General features: G+C 46.2%; 1 protein-coding gene across 3 annotated transcripts in view; it reads left to right on the forward strand.

Annotated features, from left to right (window-relative positions):
- Positions 1-23,208, forward strand: part of LOC119169203 (uncharacterized) — a 341,045-nt gene that overhangs the window by 292,327 nt on the left and 25,510 nt on the right. For all 3 annotated transcript variants that reach the window (XM_075886230.1, XM_075886226.1, XM_037420316.2), the window contains one exon: positions 5,873-6,013. In XM_075886230.1, coding sequence (XP_075742345.1) covers positions 5,873-6,013 — 141 coding nt within the window. The remainder of the gene's footprint in view (positions 1-5,872; positions 6,014-23,208) is intronic.

A 23,208-nucleotide genomic window follows, 5' to 3' on the forward strand; every position in this document is an offset into this window, starting at 1 on the left:
CATGATAGAGGTAGAACATTCAGGCAGTGGGGCATCTGATTCATTTGTGAAAACGGATGAAAAGGCTGCATTGAATGCGTTAGCTCACTCAGTATGTGAAAGAATATCACCTTGATCATTGTAAGTACCGATAGCGCGGTCGGGCTGACATTTAATGGCTAATGGTAAAAGAATTAACGAGGAATATCAGTTATCATGTGGGGAAGGTCTGAGCCAAAAAAAGGAATGTTTGCGATGACGAACAGCCGCAAGATATTCGTGTTCAGCTTGATAGTAACTATCTCATAAGACTGCATCCAGTTTGCACTTTACAGAATGAAAGAGCCTTTTTTTTTATTCTCAAGTGTTTTCAATAATGGCGCAACAGCCATTGTGATAACCAACGCAACTCGACGGGCCTTTTTTTTTTTTTTTTAGAAGCTAGTTGCATATGCGCAGTGGCGGTGACGTGACACATGCCATGCTCTTTGGCTGATCAATTCTTCTGAATTTCGCGTGATTGTGGCAACGCCCTTGCTGGTAACCATCGGAAAGAAGGCAATGTGGCGACCACAAAAAAAATTTGCCAGTATTCCACAAAAAGCCTTATCACAGAGCTATCTGCTCGGGCTCGCGTATGTTGCAACGTCGCTCTAAGGGGGGGCGCGGCCTTTGAAAACGAAAAAATCGCGAGAAAGACGATTTACGGAAAACCACCTATTCAGGCAGTACGTGTCATAAAGTACCTTTTCTGTAAATGTCAATGTGTAACTCATTGGGAAACTATTTGAAATAAAGTTTACAACAAGCCGCCGCAGACCTCGAATGAAACAGGAGTGCTCAAAATACCCCAGCTTGGCGCGATCACAGTGTCTTGACCGCTTGATGAAGCGTTGCCATTTTGGTGTTGTTTTGTTTGTGAATTCTTGCACTTTCTTTTTGCACGACCCGCAGTAACTGCGGCAGTGCAGGAGAGGAGGAAGCTGCTCATAATTGGAGGGCTCGTGAGAGCTTTGAAGTTTTCCGTGGCACAGATGAGCTACTGAGATTGGGCAATGCGTTCGAACCATTCCTCAAGGACGATAGGGACCCTGCGACTGCTACCCATGATGATATAGTACTCCTGCACATAATGCAGCTTTCTGTCATCTGCTACTCTTCTGTTCTTGGCATTTTCTTTGTGTTCTGCTCGCTATCGTCTATTGTTGCAGCCGTTCACATTTGAAATTCCCACAGGCTATAGGTGGCACGCTGTGCAAACCAAGATGGCTGCGGTAAAGTGATCAACCCGTGAACTCGCATAGAAAAAGATAGGATACATGGAAGTACACCCCGTTCCTCTATTATGACTTGCTATTATGGCTGGGCCTTACGGAAAGATTCCGATGATGCGGCTACAATGCAGCGGGCAGTGATGGCGTCGTATCCCCATGTGACGTTGACGGTCGAGGAGCCCCACCACGATTTGTGCCCAAAGGTTGCAGACTATTGGTGTTGTCACAATGCCAGCAAGATTAACAGGTGTTCAACCTCCGAAGCATCCGTACAATCTGCCAAGCTATGTTGAGGATGCACTTCTTATGAATGGCTCTCGCAGGTTTCTCTTCTGCGGTGCTGCCTGGGAGCTAAGACGCGGAATTAATCAGAGGCCTTTCACTTGGTGCTATGGTCCCTGATGCTTAAGGAGCACACTGAATGCTGTGGAGACAGCATTGCGTGAAACAATTCTGTGTTACAACGAGGGCTTCTACAGGGCCACTTAGAGCTAGCTTCATCACGACAGAAAATAGCGCAAAGAAACGGGGACACAAGACGAGGACACACGGCTTAGGTGTCCTCGTCTTGTGTCCCCGTTTCTTTGCGCTATTTTCTGTCGTCACAATGCACCAACAAGCCCAAATTTCGAGTGCTAGCTTCATCAGTCGGGCTAACACCTGGCCATTCAACGGGCAGCCGAAAAAGTTTCGCTGCGCTTGAAAAAGGCTAAGAAGAAATCCTTGGAGAAGATGGAAAGGCGGCGAAGAAAGAGAGTGCCGAAGAACACCTCCAGTTAGGTTGCAGGGTCGTTTTAGATTTGCATATGTGCCCAAAACTTTCAAATGTCATTTTCTCAAAATAGCTTCTTTGGCTAGTGAGACTGCTTGTTCTAGCCTTGTCTGTTGAATCATTCATCTTATTTCCATAAGTATTTTTTTATTATGTACGTGACTAAATTTCTAAGGGGGGAGACAAGCTCATTTTTTCTATTTCCAATATATTTTGTCTGTTACTTATGATACCTAATAAAAATTCGGTAATATGCTAATCAACAGTAAATTTGACAGTCTGCTAAAGCTTTTCAGTAAAAAATTTAAAAAAAAAAAGAGCTCTGTTGGGTAACAGAGCTCTCTTTTTTTTTTAATTTGAGGTATCAATCTGGGAATCATCGTTAATTTCACAATTCCACCATCTTTTGAAAGTTCTCCAGACCTGGAATAAGAGAACCATGTGCACTGATCTGACATACTGCCGTAACTGGAGAACCAGTGCACATAACTTCATGAAATTTTGTAGTATTTCTAATGCTTTTGCTATTAGTATATCCTGAAGATTACATCGAGATATCTCAATAAACAAAACAGTTGGTTTCAGATGGTAGCCTACCGCCTTAAACCTACTGCATGCATTTAATAGCTAGCGACTACCATAGCTCACTTGGCTGCCTATCGCTGTCGCCTCGTTGTGCGAGACCATGTTCAGCGTGCGCAGCTTTGCAGAAATGTAAGCAGCTCGCTGTTGCGAAGTTGAGCATTGTAGATTGCGGGAATCAAAAAACATCACTGTGTTGATATATAACGCTGATCTATCACGCTTGCTGTACTGTATACATGCAGTTAGCACGCATATGACAGAGCGAGCTCCCTCCAAACGCACCTCCATCCGCTGCCAGGGCTGCTAGAGCATCGTTTGCAAAAAGCTCGCCATCGTTGCATTAAACACAATAGTCTGCACACTTTCATTAGGCAACAGCTCAGACACGTCTCCATTCACTGCCAAGGTCGCTAGAACATCGTTTGCAGAAAGCTCGCCATTGTCACATTAACACGAGTCTTTTCCGTATGTTTGTGCGTGGTGTGAAGCCGAGTGGGTACAAGAGGCTTTGCATGACGTGTACGTTGAGTAAGTGAAGTGCTGGATGTAAGTAGCCAGTAGACGATTGGCTTCTTGCAAATGTACCTCACCAAAAAAAACTGAAGAAAGATGTCAGCTGTCGTCATGTAGCACGTCATGGTACACATTTATCGTGGACAGCCGATAATGCCCATTTCGTTACTACTTCAGTCGCTACTTCTACTTTGTATGTAGTTCGTTTCGAAATGCTCCTTGTTGCGACGACGTGTCATCACACTGTCGTACCAGAGGGACTATTTGCTGCGGTACTCTGTTTATTCCTTTTTTTTGGCGGCGATGGCGCACGTAATGAGATACAAATTGGTACTTGTTGGTCAATGCATATAACGTTTATTGTTTAGTTGTGCTGTGTTCCCAGCAGGATCTTGGCACATTTTTTTGTTGTCCAGATTTCTTTATTCTTGCCTGAGGATGGGGATCTGGAATATTTTTCCTAATGGAATGACCATGAATGATCATGTGGTTGCTTTTCAGGGGAAGCTTGTCATAACTGATTTGAGATTCTGGTTGGGGTTCGCCAAACTCCTCACCCACAGCTGGCGAGCACGAAAGAAAGCTTAGATTAGGGTTATGAGACAGCAAGCTGAAAGGAGAGGATCCCTTGTGCATAGGAGTGTTGCTAAAGGCTTAGCGGCAACCTTTTCTTTTATCGCCATCCCCACTTCTAGTCGTGCCTTTCGTCCTAGCCCCCCAACTCTACTCCCACCTGAAGCATTGTAAGAAGGGATACGACAGGTGCACGCCATCAACAACTCCTCTTCTTGGACGCTCATTGCTTCATTAACTGGGACGGAAACCGAGTGAAAAAGCCCACCGACGCAAAAAATGTTTTTTGCAACTGGTAGCTAACGACCCATTTATTATGGCTGCAAAGATTGTTTGCTCGTTGTGTTGTTGCACGAAAACAATTTGGAGACTGTTTCATTGCACTCAGTCGAAGTTTCGGTTTCATAGACCGCTAAATGAGGTGGGACCCATTGCCTAGAGGTGTTTTCACATGGAGGACCAGAATGCTAGGTTTTCGTGCAAAGATAGCACTACCATGTTACGAGTTATCGTCGACGTAATGCAAGAGCACTGGAGCAGCTTCATAAATGGCATAGGCAGTGCGGCTAACTTCACAATGATGGCGGACAAACATGACGCAGATGAAGCCTATACACGAGCACTTCTGAGTTTAACATTGTTGTGTTATTGATTTTACTCATTTGATTCATGCAGGAGTATAATCAGGTGTAACATCAGGTACCCTAGTATTTGGCAGGGCTTTTTTTCCTACCTTGTTAAAGCCAATAAATGACATCAAATTTGTCCATTAGAGAGCTTTGTGGGGAGGCACCCCGTATTTCACACTAAAGGGCAGCTAAATAGAGCTTACCGGGGGTTACAAATCCTAACAATAATTTGTACCACACGCGATTGAAGTAGAAAAAAAAATAAAAAAACTTGACTTTGTTGTACCAATTGCATTCTTGTTCTGTGATAAAGCGCATATATGTGCACAAACATGCTTTGGCGCAAGCTGCAGTGCTATACAGCACATATTTATCAAGTATAAAAAGAAATTTCGCCTATCCAGTGATATCACTGAACAACTTTTGTATAAGCTAAATCCTTCTCAAATTCGACCTGAACATCAACGAAAGATTTTTCGCATTTATCAAATAGACTCTCCTTTTTTCTTCCACCATGCAAAAAGCAAAAAGCCATACGTCATTTTGGTCACCATAAAAAAAAAGGAATGATGTGTTTTGTTGCTGCATTCGCAACTGAGTAGGCAAAAATATGTGCTCTGAGTCCGTGCACGAGGCCGTCTGCTCCAGCTAACATAACCAGGATGGCGCCGTTGATTGAGACTGCACCTGCTAGATGACGCTGCTAATATCGCAGGTCTGCTGCCACGTGCCAAATGGAACCAGATAATCTGTTTGAAGACACAGAATCATGACAAAGAACCCCGCGAGTCATTTTTGAACATTATTACGCGCACTTTACGTGCAGTTAGCCAATGAGGTACATATTTGATCGCTCGTCTCCATTTACGTTTCACTTTGTGAAACGTAAATGTAAATAAACTGAAACTGACTGAAACTGACTGACCTATTATTTGAAGAATTGTCCGAAAAGTGCATACTTTCAACACCTCACAAGGCCAGCTGTAACAAAACATACTTACCATTGATTCATTTATGCGAGCTGCGTAAGAAATACATTGAAGTACTGCTCACCTCTTATGTCTATCGTCGGCACCACTGCGAAAACGTCTCGTGGGCGGCTGCTGCTTTCTGTATCAGCCATTTTGAAGCTGACGGCTTAGCGATTGACTGCTTAATGGCGCCTTCAGACTTGCAAATTATCGTTGCTGTACTTTGCGCATGTTTTCAAAAAAGAGCAATACTTTTGAAGTGAACATATAAGCTGCATACCCTGCCGCAGAACCCTACTCACAGACATGGTGGTGAAACATCACAGACGCTAGATGCCGCTGCGGCTGTAAGAATGATAGCCTCCTTCTGAAGTCTATGTATAGGTAGTACTCTCTGAACTGGTATTGTTGTAGGTGCGTTCAACTGCATTTTTCAATCCCTTTCGTGCAGAATTTTTAAATGTCTGTCCATCTCTCTGTGAAGTTTGTCATGACTTGGGATGAATGGTGGCTTATTTTCATGTTCCTTACGGCTGGCATCTGGAGGAGCTTTATGTGTTTGGATATAATATGCAGGGATCGGGATGGTCGCGATCGCGAGGATCGAATGATACGTGGTGGTGAGCCACGGGGTGGTGGCGTTGGTGGTGAACGGGACCGAGAGCGTGAAAGGAGGCGCAGCCGTAGCAGAGACCGGGAGCGCAGGCATCGAAGCGGGTAAGTTACAGCATCGTGCAATTCCAAGACTTACGCTTTTTTGCAGGTTCTTCTACAGCAGCACTGATGGTCTCACAGAGGTTTTAAGGGGAGATGCTACTCAAAAAATGTTTCTTTTTTCATTTCTTCACTCAGCTATTTGAAATTTTAGGTGTTAGTAAAGCTTGCAGTGCTGATTTCATAACTACAATTATTTTTCTGATAGCTGTTCTCGTTGCAGAGTTACTACAACATTGATATCAAAATATAGGGTTTTCTATACACACATTAAGGCTTACTAAAAATTTTCACACAGAATCGCAAAATAGCTCATTCTGCTGCACTTGAGCAGTAGAATACAGAAAAGTGCCTCAAGTTGGGACTTAAGTTGCTATGTCTGAAAAAAAAAAAATTCAAGAGTACTAAATGCACACTTTACATCTCTCTATCAGCATAGTTGTGAAACAAAACATCTGTGGTGTATATTGCAACCTGATGTAAACACTTGTATTCTAGAGTGGCTGATTAAGCTCTGTGCTAAATTTGATCAAGATAGGACTATTTTATGTGTAAAAAAGTTTGTGCACAAGATGAGAAAAATCACCTCAAAATCAAAATTGAGAAAAATGCATTTTAAAGTTATGAATATGTTTACTCATGATTACACAGTGCAATTTGCACAAGACTTTGTGAGAGCATAGAAGGGATACAGCTAGAGCACTCAAAATTGCCCTGCTCTATATGTACTACTTTCTCGCCGCTTGAGAAGGGAGTCATCGAGGCGTGCTTTCTTCGCCACGTTGCCACGGTGAGCCCTTGCCTCGGCTGTTCCACACACAGACATTCTTTTGTTTCTCCTCTAGTCGCAGTATTGGCCCAGGCTGATCAGTTGATCTGGTGGCACTACACCAAGCTCTTGTAGCACGTGTTCAAAGCTTGAATGTCTTTTTTTAACCACAGCACAGCCATAGCAGCTGCAGTTTCCACTGTTGTCCGGGAGGCAAACTTCGTCTTCGGGCACAACAACCAGATTTTGCTGTTCAAAGATTCTGCAGCATTTTGTGTCTTTCATTGAATACAGCGTACCAGCTACTTTTAATCTGTGAGTTGCTTGTAAATGGGAAGCACAGCCAATCCTTGAGCCTTGGTCGAAATTGACGTGTGGTCGGGTGGGGCCTCCCCAAGGCTTACCTATGCTTGCACCAGGAAGTCACCCCTTCTGGACAGTATTGGTGGCTGCCTGCAGTGTTGCTCGAGGATGAGTGGAAATACGAGGTCCAGATGGCACGATGCATTTTCAGAGTATCACCTCTGTTGTTTGTGATTGCAATATGGTAATAGTTCTATGAATTGTGCCATCTGTCAGCTTTTCTCCTTGTGGAAGTCGTGTTGTCAGTTTCCGAAGAGCAGTGCCTAGACGCTTGGCCACATGTTTTGTGCACTCCTCCCTTTCCATGACAACTTCACCATATACCTTGGCCTCAGCGACAGTGGTGTAAGCTTTGCTGTCCCCATCACTGAGGAACTTGGTGAAGGGCAATGGTGTTGTGTATAAGGGTCATCATCATCATCAGCCTGACTACGTCCACTGCAGGACAAAGGCCTCTCCCATGTTCCGCCAGTTAACCCGGTCCTGTGCTTGCTGCTGCCACTTTATACCTGCAAACTTCTTAATCTCATCTGCCCACCTAACTTTTGTCTCCCCCTAACCCGCTTCCCTTCTCTGGGAATCCAGTTAGTTACCCTTAATGACCAGCGGTTATCCTGTCTACGCGCTACATGCTCGGCCCATGTCCATTTCCTCTTCTTTATTTCAACTATGATATCCTTAACTCCCGTTTGTCCCCTAATCCACTCTGCTCTCTTTTTGTCTCTTAAGGTTACACCTACCATTTTTCTTTCCATTGCTCGCTGCGTCGTCCTCAATTTAAGCTGAACCCTCTTTATAAGTCTCCAGGTTTCTGCTCCATAGCTATGTACGGGCAAGATACAGCTGTTATATACCTTCCTCTTGAGGGATAGTGGCAATCTACCTGTCATAATTTGAGAGTGCTTGCCGAATGTGCTCCACCTCATTCTTATTCTTCTAGTTACTTCAATCTCGTGGTTAGGCTCTGCGGTTATTACCTGCCCTAAGTAGACATAGTCTTTTACAACTTCAAGTGCACTATTACCTATCTCGAAGCGCTGCTCCTTTCCGAGGTTGTTGTACATTACTTTCGTTTTCTGCAGATTAATTTTAAGACCCACCTTTCTGCTCTCCTTGTCTAACTCCGTAATCATGAGTTGCAATTCGTCCCCTGAGTTACTCAGCAATGCAATGTCATCGGTGAAGCGCAGGTTACTAAGGTACTCTCCATTAACTCTTATCCCTAACTGTTCCCATTCTAGGCTTCTGAAAACCTCCTGTAAGCACGCGGTAAATAGCATTGGGGAGATTGTGTCCCCCTGCCTTACACCCTTCTTGATTGGTATTCTGTTGCTTTCTTTATGAAGCACTATGGTAGCAGTTTGTCCCCCATAGATTTCTTCCAGGATGTTTATATACACTTCATCGACGCCCTGATTCCGCAGTGTCTGCATGACGGCTGATATTTCTACTGAATCAAATGCCTTCTCGTAATCTATGAAGGCTATGTATAGTGGTTGGTTATACTCTGAGCATTTCTCTATTACCTGATTGATAGTATGAATGTGGTCAATTGTTGAGTAGCCTGTTTGAAATCCTGCTTGTTCCTTTGGTTGATTGAATTCTAATGTTTTCTTTACTCTGTTAGCAATTACCTTTGTAAGTAGGTTGTATACTACAGAGAGCAAGCTGATCGGCCTGTAATTCTTCAAGTCCTTGTCATCTCCTTTCTTATATATTAAGATGATGTTAGCGTTCTTCCAAGACTCTGGTACCCTTCCCGTCAGAAGACACCTCGTAAACAGGGTGGCTAGTTTTTCTAACACAATCTGTCCTCCATCTTTCAGCAGATCTGATGTTACCTGATCCTCACCAGCAGCTTTGCCTCTTTGCATGCTCTCCAAAGCTTTTCTGACTTCTTCTATCATTACTGGTGGGGTGTCATCTGGGTTACTGCTAGTTCTTATAGTATTAAGGTCGTGGTTGTCTCGGCTACTGTACAGATCTCTGTAAAACTCCTCCGCTATTTTAACTATCCTATCCATATTGGTAGTTATTTTGCCTTCTTTGTCCCTTAGTGCATACATCCGACTTTTGCCTATCCCAAGTTTCCTCTTCACTGCTTTGACGCTTCCTCCATTTTTCAGAGCGTGTTCAATTCTCTCCATGTTATACCTTCTTACATCGCATACTTTACGTCTATTAATCAACTTCGAAAGCTCTGCCAGCTCTATTTTGTCTGTTGTACTTGACACTTTCATGATTTGATGCTTCCTAATTAGGTTCTTCGTTTTCTGGGAAAGCTTGCCAGTGTCCTGTCTAACTACCCTGCCTCCAACTTCCACTGCACACTCCGTAATGATACTCGTCAGATTATCATTCATTGTATCTACGCTAAGGTTGGTTTCCTCACTAAGAGCCGAGTACCTGTTCTGCAGCGACACTCTGAGTTCCTGTACTTTCCCTCTCAGTGCTAGCTCATTGATTGGCTTCTTGCGTATCAGTTTCTGTCGTTCCTTCTTCAAGTCTAGGCGAATTCGAGACTGTACCATTCTATGGTCACTGCATCGTACCTTGCCAACCACTTCCACATCCTGCACGATTCCTGGGTGTGCAGTCATTATAAAGCCTATTTCGTTCTTATTTTCGCCATTAGGGCTCCTCCATGTCCACTTACGATGCTCATTAATAATTGAATATAACATGCAGTGAGCACTTACGTCACGACAGGAGGAGACACAAAAAAGGGCGTATTGCATGGTCCAGAAACACTTCTAGCCAACCTGGGCATCAGAACGCAAGGCGTTGAGAACCTTTGAGCGCGAATGCTCAATGAAACAAAAACAGCTGTCATTACTTTCTGTGGCCCAATAGTACCGCGCTATGTGTACTACATGGGGGGAGAAATGTCGTGTTACAAAGTCAAGCATACATTGCAGCATGCAGTATAGGCCACAGGACGGACGTTTGCCCTCAACCACAGTACTCTGTGTGCAACCGTCGCGGTGCCAAGAAGCCCAAGGCGGAGCACGAATGTAAGCCTAGCTGCTCCACCTGTGTGGAAGAACATCTTGGCGGCTCGAAGGACTGCAAGAAGCGCTACAAACAGTCGCAACGAATCAAGAAAACAGCTAAGAAATGACTGGAGCTAGCCAAAGCTCCCAGCAAAGAATCTCCACCAAGGCCGCTTTGGTACGACATGGAAGACACGGATGACAATGCATGGCCACCGTTAAGGCAAGAGCAAGATTTACGGGCTGCATCACCACAAGGACAATCAGTGAGATCACTACACCGAGGTCAAGATAAGGACTCTTCAGGTCAGGTCAACTCCCACCCAAGTTCTAATCCACGCACACGTGGCCCATGCCAAGATCTGCAATCCCAACGAGCAAAGAAAATCCTTTTGATAACAAGGGGAGCTGGGCAGAGGAGGTTTCTACCACGGCTTCCATAACACCGAATCCAGAATACCAAAAAGTTATATCTGAAAACAAGCAACTCCAACAAAGCTTAGATGAGCTTAAAGGGGAACTCCGGTCCATTTTCAATCGTACTAAGAAATGCTGTTTAATAGCATTGACAGTCCTGAAAAAGCTAGGGTGGTTCACATTTCCCAGGCACTCGTCAATAATTTTAATTAAGCAAAAAATGACGAGTCAGAACAGAAAGCGATACAAGGAGCTGCTCTGTCGTCTATGGTGGGTATCCGATGACTTCACAAAAATCCTTTGCCAATGAAGTCGTGAGATTCGCTACACCCCGTCACGGGGGCCAGGGTGTAAATACAGCTGACGTGCCTCGATCTTTTGATGCTCGAAAAGCAAGCTGGCGATGTCATCCGACACGGAATCAAGCTGTGCCGCTCATCGGAACTTACCAGTGACAAGTTTAGCAATGATTGCAGCTACTATATGAGGGTGCAAGCATCATTTTTTTATTTCAACCCTCCGGCGCCTGCAGCACCAAATCGATTTCCTCGTTGCTCAATATTGTAAGACCCGACGTCAACGACTACTACCACGCTGTAGAGAGCTGACAAAACTTGACTGTGCTCGCATTGTCGACGCCTCGTAGAAGAAACCGTGCGCTGCATCCATCTGCTGGGAAAGGCATGGCTTTTTAAAAAAGAATAGGCCCTGACGTCATATACACATGATGGCCCGTGATTACTAGTGTGATTCCTGAATCGACTACCAGTTTTAAAATTTGTTTTATAAAATCTAAATGACTTATGGTTGTATAATTTGGCACATATCTCCTCGTTACCAACGCAAACACATGTTCAAAGTTTTATTGATATCGGTGAATATTGAAAAAACACCGGCGTTCCCATTTAAGCTGGAAATCGCTGCACTCAAAAGCCAACTTGCCAATAGTGCCGTTCAAACAAAACCCACTCATGCGACTCCAGCGGTACGCACGCAAGATGCGCGATCTAAAGAGAAAACTCTACAAGGTCTGGTACAACAGGTGCAAACCATCCAGAATTTCCCGCAACAATTTTATGCTGATTTACAGGGACTTAAAGGCTTCGTAAAGACATGCTTGCCTGACAAAGACCAATCTGTAAAAGAGTGAAGAGCAATTCTTGCGCATCAGCAGCGAGCAAGGCTAAAAACGGCACAATCTCAGACTCTACAGAAGTCGAAAGTGTGGTCAACGATGGCTTCTAAACAGTTTCGAACCACAAACACCGCTTAGATATGGCAGTGGAACTCCCGCTCTTTCGAAAGAAGAGCGGCGGCATTGCTGAAGTACATTGATTTAGTAATCAGTCAGCCTGTTTATATGCCTTCAAGAAGTAAGAAAGGGTGCAGCTACGCTTAGGGATTACTACACAGTCACGAGTCATCAATACTCATCATTAGTGCAGAAAAAGATAGCAGTGAGCGTGCACTACACCCTTCAGTGTGTTACAGAGCATCAAATTATTGAAATGCATACAACGAAGTGAACTGGAAGGCCGAGGAACGTCGGAAGATTGAGGAACGGCAGCAGTCTGAAATCCAAGCAAGCGCAAGCTCGGGTTGCGCGTGTATATCACCCATTCTGTGGCATGCCTTGCTTGCTGCTTCCTTGTCGTCTCGCATTGTTTCCTACATTGGCCCCCGGTGAAGAGCGTAGCCATCCTGGCGACTTAAGTGGTAGTCACTATAGTGGAGTCAAAATATGGCTTCAGGCGACTAACATGTACAATTTCTTTGCCACGGCGATGCAAGTCATCACCAGACGGTGTCAAAGCCTCAATCTCATAATTGACTGGTGACGTACGGGCGAGAGTGCGGTAAGGACCGTGGTATCGCGCCAGTAATTTCGACGAAAGGCCAGGAGTACTCGGCTGAATTCAGAGCCAAACGAGGGCATCAGTCATGAAAGTAGGGAGAGGTCGGTCGGTGTCGTGCCATAGCTTCTGGTGACCTTGGTCCTCGGTTGTCACAAAGAGGGAGAAGCTTACGGGAGCGAAGTTCCAGGTTCGTTCCGCAGTCCACACTCCTCCACCAGATGTCACGTGATTTATTCACATACAGACGAACTGGAAGGCCGAGAATGTTAGCAGTACAAAATCCAAGCAAGCGCAAGCTCGGGTCACGCGTGTATATCACCAACACTGTGGCTTGCCTTGCTTGCTGCTTTGTCGTCGTCTCGCATTGTTCCCTACATTTCCAACATATACAGTCTACTCCTCTTAAACAGAACTTGAAGGGGATCCATCAAACTGTTCCATTTATCAGAAGTTTCATTTAAGCCAAGTACACTTATTTAGTGAACCAAGACCTTTATTCAAATTGTACAAGCCTCACCTTACTCATGAGGATGAGTAGGAGAAAAAAAAAAAAAGGAGGGAGGAATGGTTTGTTTGGCAAGCTTGAGTTGTTTTGCCCCGCCGCGGTGGTCTAGTGGCTAAGGCACTCGGCTGCTGACCCGCAGGGCGCGGGTTCAAATCCCGGCTGCGGCGGCTGCATTTCCGATGGAGGCGTAAATGTTGTAGGCCCGTGTGCTCAGATTTGGGTGCACGTTAAAGAACCCCAGGTGGTCTAAATTTCCGGAGCCCTCCACTACGGCGTGTCTCATAATCATATAGTGGTTTTGGGACGTTAAACCCCACATATCAATCAAGCTTGAGTTGTTTTTTCCCAAATTACGCACCCATGCCTGACAAACTAGCTAGAAATTTTGGGCAAGCTTCATGCTCAAAATAGCGCTGCAAAAGTTCAACAGCCTCTTCAGCTGATCGGTCTGGTGGCACCACTGCACTGGCAGTATTATCATCACATTCATCGCTGACATTCATTGTGCACTTCGGCAATCATTTCCTTGACAGTCTCCTCACGACAGGTACGAACATTTTCATCAATTGATTTGTAGTCCTGCAGCGTGAAAGGGGCAGAGGGTACGACCTGACTGAATACTGATGCCGACTCAATGTCGGCATCAGCAGGTCTTCCTTCTTCATCAGGTACTGCTTTCTTGCGCTTGAAAGCCAGCATGTGGAAAGCATCTGTGTATTGTTGTTGCCTTCACTTGCTCCCAGGCACAAGCCAAAATGTGGATGGCTGCCAATAAATCTATGCTGTAGCATTTCCCGCTGCCTGCTCTACGCAGCATTTGATAGAGCAATTGTCTGCGGTAATAAACTTTAATGTTCTGAATAACGCCTTGATCCATTGGCTAGATCACTACCGTTGCATTGGCTGGCAAGAACTTCAGAGTGATGGCTTGGAGTACTTGAACCTGGCCGTAGGCTGGGCAATTGTCCACGATGCAGACAACCTTCCTGCCTTGCCTCGTAAATCTTGCATCTTCCTCCCGAAGCCAGTTTTCGAAAATGGTCATCCACGCTTTTCCGTTCCCATGGTAGGCAATAGGAAGGTGTCGAACGCTGTTGAAACAACGTGGGTGCCTTGATTTTCCTGTTACCAACAGCTTCAATTTCTCATCTCCGGCCATGTTTGCACCGACCAGTACAGTGTTGACACCCACCAGCACAGTCTCCACTGCAGGTTTCGTCATTGAAAGTGAGAGTCTTTGATGGAAGTGCCTTATAAAAAATACCCATCTCGTCGACGGTGAAGATGTCTCGTGGCTAAAAGCTCATCAAAATATTCTTAATCCGCCCCTGTTGCCAGTCGGTGCAAATGTCCCTGTTGGCTGCACCACTCTCACCTGAGATTGCTTTGAAGACTAGGCCATGGCGTGTTTTGAAGAGACTGAGCCATACGTTGCTTAGGACAAAGCTCTTAACACCCATTTGCATGGCGATCTCTCGAGCTTTCTGATCTAGAATTGGTCCGCCTATGGGCAAATTGGAACTTCGTGCACGCTTGAACCACAGAAACATAACTAATCTAGTTGTTCATAAGGCGTTGTCTGCATCCGTTTAGATGTAAAGGTCCCGTTCTTAACAGTGCCTTCAATCTTTTCTCCGTTGTTCCAGAACCGCGGCATCAATGATTTCGGGTTGTATTTTTTCTCCACCTCCATCTTGGGCGGGCCGCTTTGATTGAGCTCCTGAAGAATTTGCAGCTTTTTTTCAAGCGAGTGTATGGTGCAGCCGCTTCTTTTCCATCAGGCTGAAATAACACCGTGATCCACCGCACTTCGCCGCAGAAATAGGCCTAACACACAATTGACTCGCCGGCTTGGTTCCCACAGCCACAAGCAAGAATGGCTAGTGGATTGAGAGACAGTGGGATTGGGCGTGTTGGTATAACATCATAAAGGGTGCTTACCAGCGCAATAGACAGGGAAGGAGGGGACAGGAGAAGAGACGAGACAGTGCGCTGAACTGCCAACACTTTATTTCTTGCGAAGGTATTCGCTTTTATACAGTTACCAGTCGCACTAGTCATGCGCGAAACACAATGACAATGCATAAGTACATCACATTGACAAGCAAAGGAACAACTTTTCCTTATGGGTGAGCGCGACAGAAGGGGTGCTAACACAAGCATCTTTCAATGAGCAAATCTTTTCCGCCTTTATGATCTCGCGTGTGGTACGATCCCTGCATCTAGCAACAATAGAACACTGAAAATATTGGCCGGCAGCCACACTGAACAGACAGCCATCCTTGTTTATAGTGATCCACATTGTACATATGTTCCCTCAGCCTCTCATTTATACAACGACCTGTTTAACCGGCGTAATACCTTCCACACGATAACAGCAGCTGATACACCACATTGCAGATGCAATCTCTGAATTTATTTGCATGTTTTGTAGTGCAACCGAGGTAGGTCTAGACGGAAAAACGGACAGCTTGCACAGGCGACTCGATTTTTGAGGGGCCGTAAAGACCACCTTCACATTAACTCGCTGTGCCACTTTCTTAAGATTGTGCGCTATCTTGTGCATATATGGAACCACGGCGAAAGCCTGTCTAGCTGTGACAGATGGGACTGCATTATCTGTCCCTTTGGCCTTAAGTTCACGCAGCAGGCCTTCGGCAACGGAAACTTGCACGTGGTTGGGGTAACCAGCCGACGTCAGCCTTGAAGATTGCTCAACAAAGCTTTCTGTAATCTTGTGCACACATGATTTTCGCAAGGCATTCATGAAGCAAGATTTTGCAATACTTCGCTTAACTAACTTGGAATGCGCGGAATGAAATGGCAAAACAGGCTTATTTCCACACGGTTGATACATCCAGCAAGTGCGTCCATTATTCAGGAAAAGCTTAAAATCAAGGAACCTGATTTCACAATTCTCAGAAAGTTCATGAGTAAGCTCAAAATGTTTAAAACCATTTCGCATCAGGTCTAAAACTGTAAGAGAGTCATTCTTATACGATGCAACGTCAGTGTCCATAAAAATTAAAAAATCGTCTATGTATCTGAAAACGTGCATCACATTAGTGTTAGTGAAAACTTCTGAAATGGATCTGTCTAATTTGCCTAAAATTGCCATGGTTGTGAGACTACCTTTAGTATGAGCGAGTCTATGCTGTGTTTAAAGTTTGTGCCGTTTAACGGTAGGTGACCAATAAGCACTGTTTCGATTAACCGATGAATTTTACTGCGCAACACATAGAAATCCAGCCATATGAGCCCGTTTAGTTCTGTTAATGAGGCATTTTCGTTTAAGCGAGTTTCATTTATTGGGAGTACACTGTAGAGCCCTCCCAAGGATTGTCAGCCTGACTTTTCGGCAATTCTTGAGTATGCTATGGGCCTCCTCGAGCGAAAAGACCAATTCATACTCTTAGGCGACATCAAGGCTCTAACCAAATCGGCGAGATACGGCCAAAGGAAGAAACCTGGCAGGGATTAAAAAAATGATCTATAGCTAGCAACTCCACCGCTAACACTCACCAGACTAGGGAACAGTGTCTGTGGGGACACCTGCCCAGACCTTACATTCACATTAAACATAACGCAAGGAAAATGGAGAAATCTCGGCAGTAATCACTATATTATTAGCTTTTCAGTGAGCACCGCCCAGCTCAAACACATTTCAAAGCAAGTGAAAATCACAAACTGGACAGAGTACAGAATATATCCAATGTGCACAGCACCTCCCACAACAGCCAAATGCAGGATGAAGGAAATCAAGGACGCTCATGCCACAACAAAAAACATATTCATCACCACGGAAACTGCGGCATTTGACCCACATCTATTGCACCTATAGGAGGCTAGGCGCAGCTTCTGGTAGCCTTGGTCCCCGGTTGTCACAAAGAGGGGGAAGCATACGGGAGCGAAGTTCCAGGTTCGTACCGGGGTCCACACCCCTCCACCGGGTGCCACATGATTTATTCACGTACAGACAAACTGGAAGGCCGAGGAAAGTCAGCAGTACAAAATCCAAGCAAGCGCAAGCTCGGGTCACGCGTGCATATCACCAACGCTGTGGCTTGCCTTGCTGCACACTGGTGGCCTTCACTCGCAAAGCAATGACCCCTTATGTCATCTCAATCTGCGGGCGACCCATTTCTTACGCCATAACCCACCGGTTTCTGGGCATCAATATTGATAGGGACCTCTGTTGGCGTCCGCATATGGCCTATATGAAGAAGTGCCTGACTGTTATTTACCAATTCTTCAAGTTCCTGGCAGGACGGACAATGTCAATAGACGCAGATGGATGTCAGATGGAAATCTACAGAGCCCCGTTTTTCGGTTTCCTGAAATAAAGCTTGCCCGTGCTGAGTAATACCTGCAAGACCAATGTTCGTGTTCTACAGGCAGTACAAGCCCAAACACTGAGAGTGTGCCTTGGCCTGCCCAGATGTACGTCAATAGAGGCAACAATTGCAATTGCTGGTGACTCTCCAATACAAACTCGCATTGCTGTAGAAGTCCTGAGAACGCACATCAGACACTTTGCACATGCTCCCTGTCATCACCTTGCACTGTTACCTTCCGAGAGGAGCCAAGCATCGTTCGCTAAAATGATTGTGAAATACAACGAGAAACTTCCCTCTGGCTTCACTCTTGCATCTAAATCATCGATACCCCCTTGGTGTCTTATATGACCCACAGTGCATCTTAGTGTATCAGGGATCCGGAGGAAATCTGAGCTTTCATCGCCCTTGCTGAAACAACTGTCTCTTCTTCTTTTGCATGAGAAATATTCAGACAGTGTACATATATATACCGATGGCTCCACAAACTGCCAGTGTTCGTCAGGTGCAGTAGTTGTCCCAGCAAGAGGTGTTACCATCAGCTTTAGGACTAACCACTCCACGGCATCTACAACAGTGGAACTAGCTGCTTTGCTTGCGCGCTGCACGTTGTGTGGTCAATCGGGAACCATTGCAACAGTGGTCAATTTTCAGCGACTCAAGGGCTTCCCTACAATCTGTGCTCTCAGCACTGCGTTGTGGGCCGTACGACCAGCTCGCTTTCGAAATTCGATGCCTTCTCCACACTTCACACGAGAAAGGGTATCATGTGATGTTTCAGTGGCTGCCAAGTCACTGCGGCGTCATAGGGAATGAACATGCCGATACTGCCGCGCCGGCAGCTCTTGAAGGGACGCGAGAAGAAGCCATACCACTTTGGCGGACCGATGCTGCCAGTAATCTTCGACGACTTGCGCGTCAAATCACGTTTTCACTATGGTTCCCGCCAAGCAACGAGAGGAATCGTCAGCACCACCTGTCCTCTTTGATGGCTCTGCGCATGCCCACTGGGCTCGACCGAAGAGAAGCCACCCTTCTTCATCGCTTCTTCATGCCTGTCGTTGCGAAGAGACGCGACACCACATCCTGTGCAACTGTCCCATTGTATGACATCCAGAGACAGTCACTGGCGTCTGTTTTTGCACACATCAACAACAGTCAAATGTCTGTGGACACTATTCTTTCAAGTGCCCGAAAGAAGACATTGCAACAGAAGGCAACAAAAGCACAAAAGTCCTACGTGACACGGACTTGAACAAGCGGCTGTAACAGCAATGTCACACACATTACGAAAGACATGACTGGACTATGAGTGTGTGCGTGTGCTGCCTAATGTGCTGTGTTTATCTCTCTTCTCTCTTTCCTATCTTTCATCTCCCCTATCCCCCTCTCATGCACAGGGTAGCAAACCGGCTGCCTATAGGCTGGTTAACCTCCCTGCCGTTCTTTTCTTTCTATTTTCTTTCCCTTAGGCGCAGCTTAACGAAGTGTTGGAAAACCTAGAGGCTGAATAGAAAACTAAAGGCAAGAATAGCAGCTCTAACGGAACAAGTCAATGAGTATTCTTGGCAGCTACAAGCGGAGAACTGGCTCCTTCTTCCGCGATTTGCTGAGGGGGACGCTTTCAACTGCTAAAACATGAGCGATTCTACGCTGCATGCTTGATCCTCACTCTACAAAGACATCTACAGCGAGAACGATACGTATCCTAGTGGGTGAAATTAAAGGTGACAGCCAAACAGTGATCGAAGCTCTTAGAGACAAATATATGCAAACCGGGGGGTGATAGCGTCGAAGCTCTCAGCTATGAAGGACCACCAAACGACACTCTCAATGAGCCCATCACAGTTGTGGAATTATGCACAGTGGCACATTACATCAGACATCACACATCACCTGGAAAGGATGGAATCACCAACACAATGTTGTGCAACCTCAGTAATGAACAACTTAGACCACTAGTTGACTACTGCCCCGCTGCGGTGGTCTAGTGGCTAAGGTACTTCGGCTGCTGACCCGCAGGTCGCGAGATCGAATCCCGGCTGTGTCGGCTGCATTTCCGATGCAGGCGGAAATGTTGTAGGCCCGAGTGCTCAGATTTGGGTGCACGTTAAAGAACCCCAGGTGGTTGGAATTTCTGGAGCCCTCCACTACGGCGTCTCTCATAATCATATGGTGGTTTTGGGACGTTAAACCCCCGCACATCAAATCAACCACAGTAGAGCTCGCTTATAACCAACCTGAGCGTGACGCGGCATCCGTTTGCTGTATCCCAAAGTTCGTAGTAAATGAAACACAGCAGAGAAATGAAAAAAAGACTGTCTGATTTTTTTCGTCAAATATGCACAGCAGTATTATATTTTGAGGCATGCAAATGATGATGTTGTAATAGCTTGAAAAAGACAATAAAACGTGAATGCTATAAAACTCGGAACGCATATATCTAACCGCTAGCATGGCTTGAAAGAGCCCTGGTGAAAACAGCGCGCTGCTATGTTTGGGTTACTTTTCACCCTCCCTGCATTCGTGAAAGCCGTCAAGAAGCACGACTGCAAATTAACTCGCATGAAAACACGAATTCGTGAACTTCCTAATATGCGCGACCGTTCAGCGCCAGCATCCCGTAGTCCACTTGCGCAGCACTGTGTGGCAGCGACGAATGCAAGCGAAGTGCGCGCTCGACGGCCTGAAGAGAGCATTCGCCCAGGCACTGAAAAAAATAGAGGAGGCGCTGGACTGCTTTAACAAGCACATTTGGAAACAGGTGTAATCTCACAACGATAGAAGGAAGTCACCATGGTCCTAATTATCAAACCTGGAAAACATAAAACTGATATCGCTTACGTCATGTCTCGGGAAGCTGTTTGAAAAATAAATATTTGAAAGGTTAGTTGATTACATCGAGAGGCACAACCTCCAATATGCTTTCATGTATGGTTTTCGCAAATATCTGTCGACACAAGATGTTTTTCATAGACTCCAAGACCAAGTAATTAATAATGTCCTGACTGGAGCGGAGAATATTGAGGTAGCGTTGGACCGTAAGAGCACATTCGACACTATGTTCTATAAACTTACAATGGAAAAACTACAGCAAATGGGCTGTGGACAAAGAATTTTAGACTATATCAAGTCCTTCCTAACTGGTCGAAGTGCCACAATAGGACTGCAAGACTTACGATCGCCGAAAGCTGACCTCGCCAACAAAAGAACTCCTCAGAGAGCCATACTCTCACCATTACTGTTTAATGTTAGCATGATCAAATTAGCGAAAACTCTAATGAAATCCAAGACCTCAAGTTTGCAATATATGCAGATGATAATGTCGCAGCTAAGGCCCGGAAGGAAGACAGAGGACGACGAAATGATGAGCGCGGACAGCAATCACGGTTCCTCCGAGGAAGACGACGTCGAAGGAGCTGCTCTTTGTGATAACCGAATAGTCCTAGGCCATGCCGGTCGCTGGACCGAATCACACACACGTACGTTGGCGGGTTCCACACTGACTGGCTGGTCATGTGCGCCGTATTTATTTCCTTGCAACATTGACGCCCCCGGGCGCCGCAACAGCAAACTAATCTTATCACATCCCTCCCCCCTTTATTAATGGTTGCAAACAATTGTTTAAGGTGCGTAGCGCGATACTGGTCGTCGAATTCTGGTACTTCGACGCAGGACAGGAGTACTGGGTGCTGTGACAGCAAGTTCCGGTTCCCTCGCCACGTCTTCCCTGGGATCTTGCCTAGACTCTGTGTCGTGAAGACGATCCGGAGATAGCTGCCTCTGACCTACGTCCAAGCCTGGAGCAAGACCAGTTAGCTGCGTCTGACCAACGTCCAAGCTTGGAGCTAGACCGGTAGATACTGGGCTGCCTGATTTTTGGTTGTCTGCACTCAGTTCCTCAGGGACCTGGCGGATGTGATCCAGATGTCGAGTTAACCGTCGTCCGTCTTCCAGTAGAACATCCATGGACGAAGTGCGTTGTTCGGTGACGACTGCAGGGAGCCATGCAGGTCCTGTACGGAAGTTCCTTGCGAACACCTGGTCACCCGGGTGGCCCAAAACCCTGGGTCTTGTTCCTTGGTCGCATCTGATTTTCTGCTTAAGTTGCTTCTGTAGCACCTTGGTCCTGAGGTCTGTTTTTGACAGTCTGCACGGCCCGCTCTGCAGCACCGTTTGACGCTGGATGGTACAGCGGCACCAGCATTCGCCTCACCCCGTTTTTCTTGAGGAATGTGGAGTAAAGCTCACTGGTAAATGCTGGCCCATTATCCGACACGACCACATCTGGAAGGCCTTGGTTTGCGAACATACTGCGCATGCAGGAAATAGTTGCTTCAGCCGAGGGTGTAGAGACCAAGAACACTTCGATCCACTTCGAAAACGCATCGACTGTGATAAAAAAATAGGTGTTCCTGTAAGGACCGGCATAGTCCACATGCAGCCGTGACCACGGTTTCTCCGGGAACGGCCAGGGCATGACAGGCACTGGTTGTGACACTCTTTGATGCTCCTGGCAAATACGGCACCTTTGAATGGTTATCGCTATATCGTTATCCAGGCTAGGCCACCACACATGGCTACGCGCAACTGCCTTCATTTCGGACAGTCCTGGATGACTCTCATGCAGCAGCTGGAGGACTTCCTTTTGCAAGGATTTTGGAACAATGACTCTGTTGCCCCACAATAGACAGTTCCCTTGCACGCTCATCTCATGAAAGCGCGTCTCGTAGGGTCTTCCTTCTGACCCTAGGTTTATCTGGCAGCCTGACCACAACGCTGCTCTTACTTGTGACAGCACCGGGTCTCTGCAGGTGGCTGCCGCAACAGCATTTGATGACAGCACCCCTGGGTATACTCCTTTCAGCATTAACACTTCGGCAGGGCAGTCAACAACAAATTCGGCAGTTGGCAGAGGTAGCCGGCTTAACCCATCGGCATGTGCAATTTGTGAACCCGGCCTATACTTCAGGTCGTAACTGTACCCCGACAACAGCAAGGCCCACCTTAGCACTCTCGGAGAACAGGATTCGGGAACTGGCTTGTCTGCTGCGAGCAAGCCGAGCAGCGGTTTGTGATCTGTCACGGCTTCGAATTGCCGGCCCCATAAGTACTGCCTGAACTTTGTAACGCCAAATACAAGGCTCAATGTCTCCTTATCTAATTGGGTGTAGTTTTTCTCCGCGGTTGCCAGGCTGCGGGAGGCAAAACCAATGGGGCGCTCTTCTCCAGATGACTCTCGTTGCGCTAGTACTGCTCCAATCTCGAAGGGAGATGCATCAGTGACAAGCACAGTTGGCTTTCCTGGGTCAAAGTGTGCCAATATAGCAGCAGAGGCCAATAGCTCCTTGCTTCTCCGAAACGCCTGCTTTTCATCAGTTTCCTAGCGCCATGGTGTTCCCGACGCCAACAAACTATTGAGCGGCTGTAATACGGCAGAAAGGTTCGGCAAAAACCTTCTGTAAAAATTAACCAACCCGAGGTAACTCTGAAGTTCCTTGACCGCTCGGGGTGCGGGGGCTTCCAGCACTGCTTCAGTCTTAGCCGGGTTTGGACGCAGCCCAGCCACACTAATGATATGGCCCAAGTACTGGAATTCTGGTTTCATTAATTCGCATTTGGATAACTTCAGTTGCAGTCCCGCGGTCTTCAGGCGATCCAACACTCGGTTCAAATTTTCCCAATGCTCTTTGTCACTGGTTCCTGTGACCAGAATATCATCAAAGTACACTACGACTTGGTCAAGGTCGTGCAACAGATTTTCCATCTCTCGCTGAAATATAGCCGGAGCTGATGAAACCCCGAACGGCAGCCTTGTGAATTGCTATAACCCCTTCGGAGTGTTAATGGTGACTAGCTCTTGGCACTCCTCATCGAGTGGAACCTGCTGGTAGGCATCTTGCAAGTCAAGCTTTGTGAACTTCTTGCCCCCTGTAAGTCGCGCAAAAAGTTCCTCAGTCC

Source organism: Rhipicephalus microplus, chromosome 2, assembly GCF_043290135.1.
Source record: "Rhipicephalus microplus isolate Deutch F79 chromosome 2, USDA_Rmic, whole genome shotgun sequence".
In the NCBI taxonomy this organism is placed as follows: domain Eukaryota; kingdom Metazoa; phylum Arthropoda; class Arachnida; order Ixodida; family Ixodidae; genus Rhipicephalus; species Rhipicephalus microplus.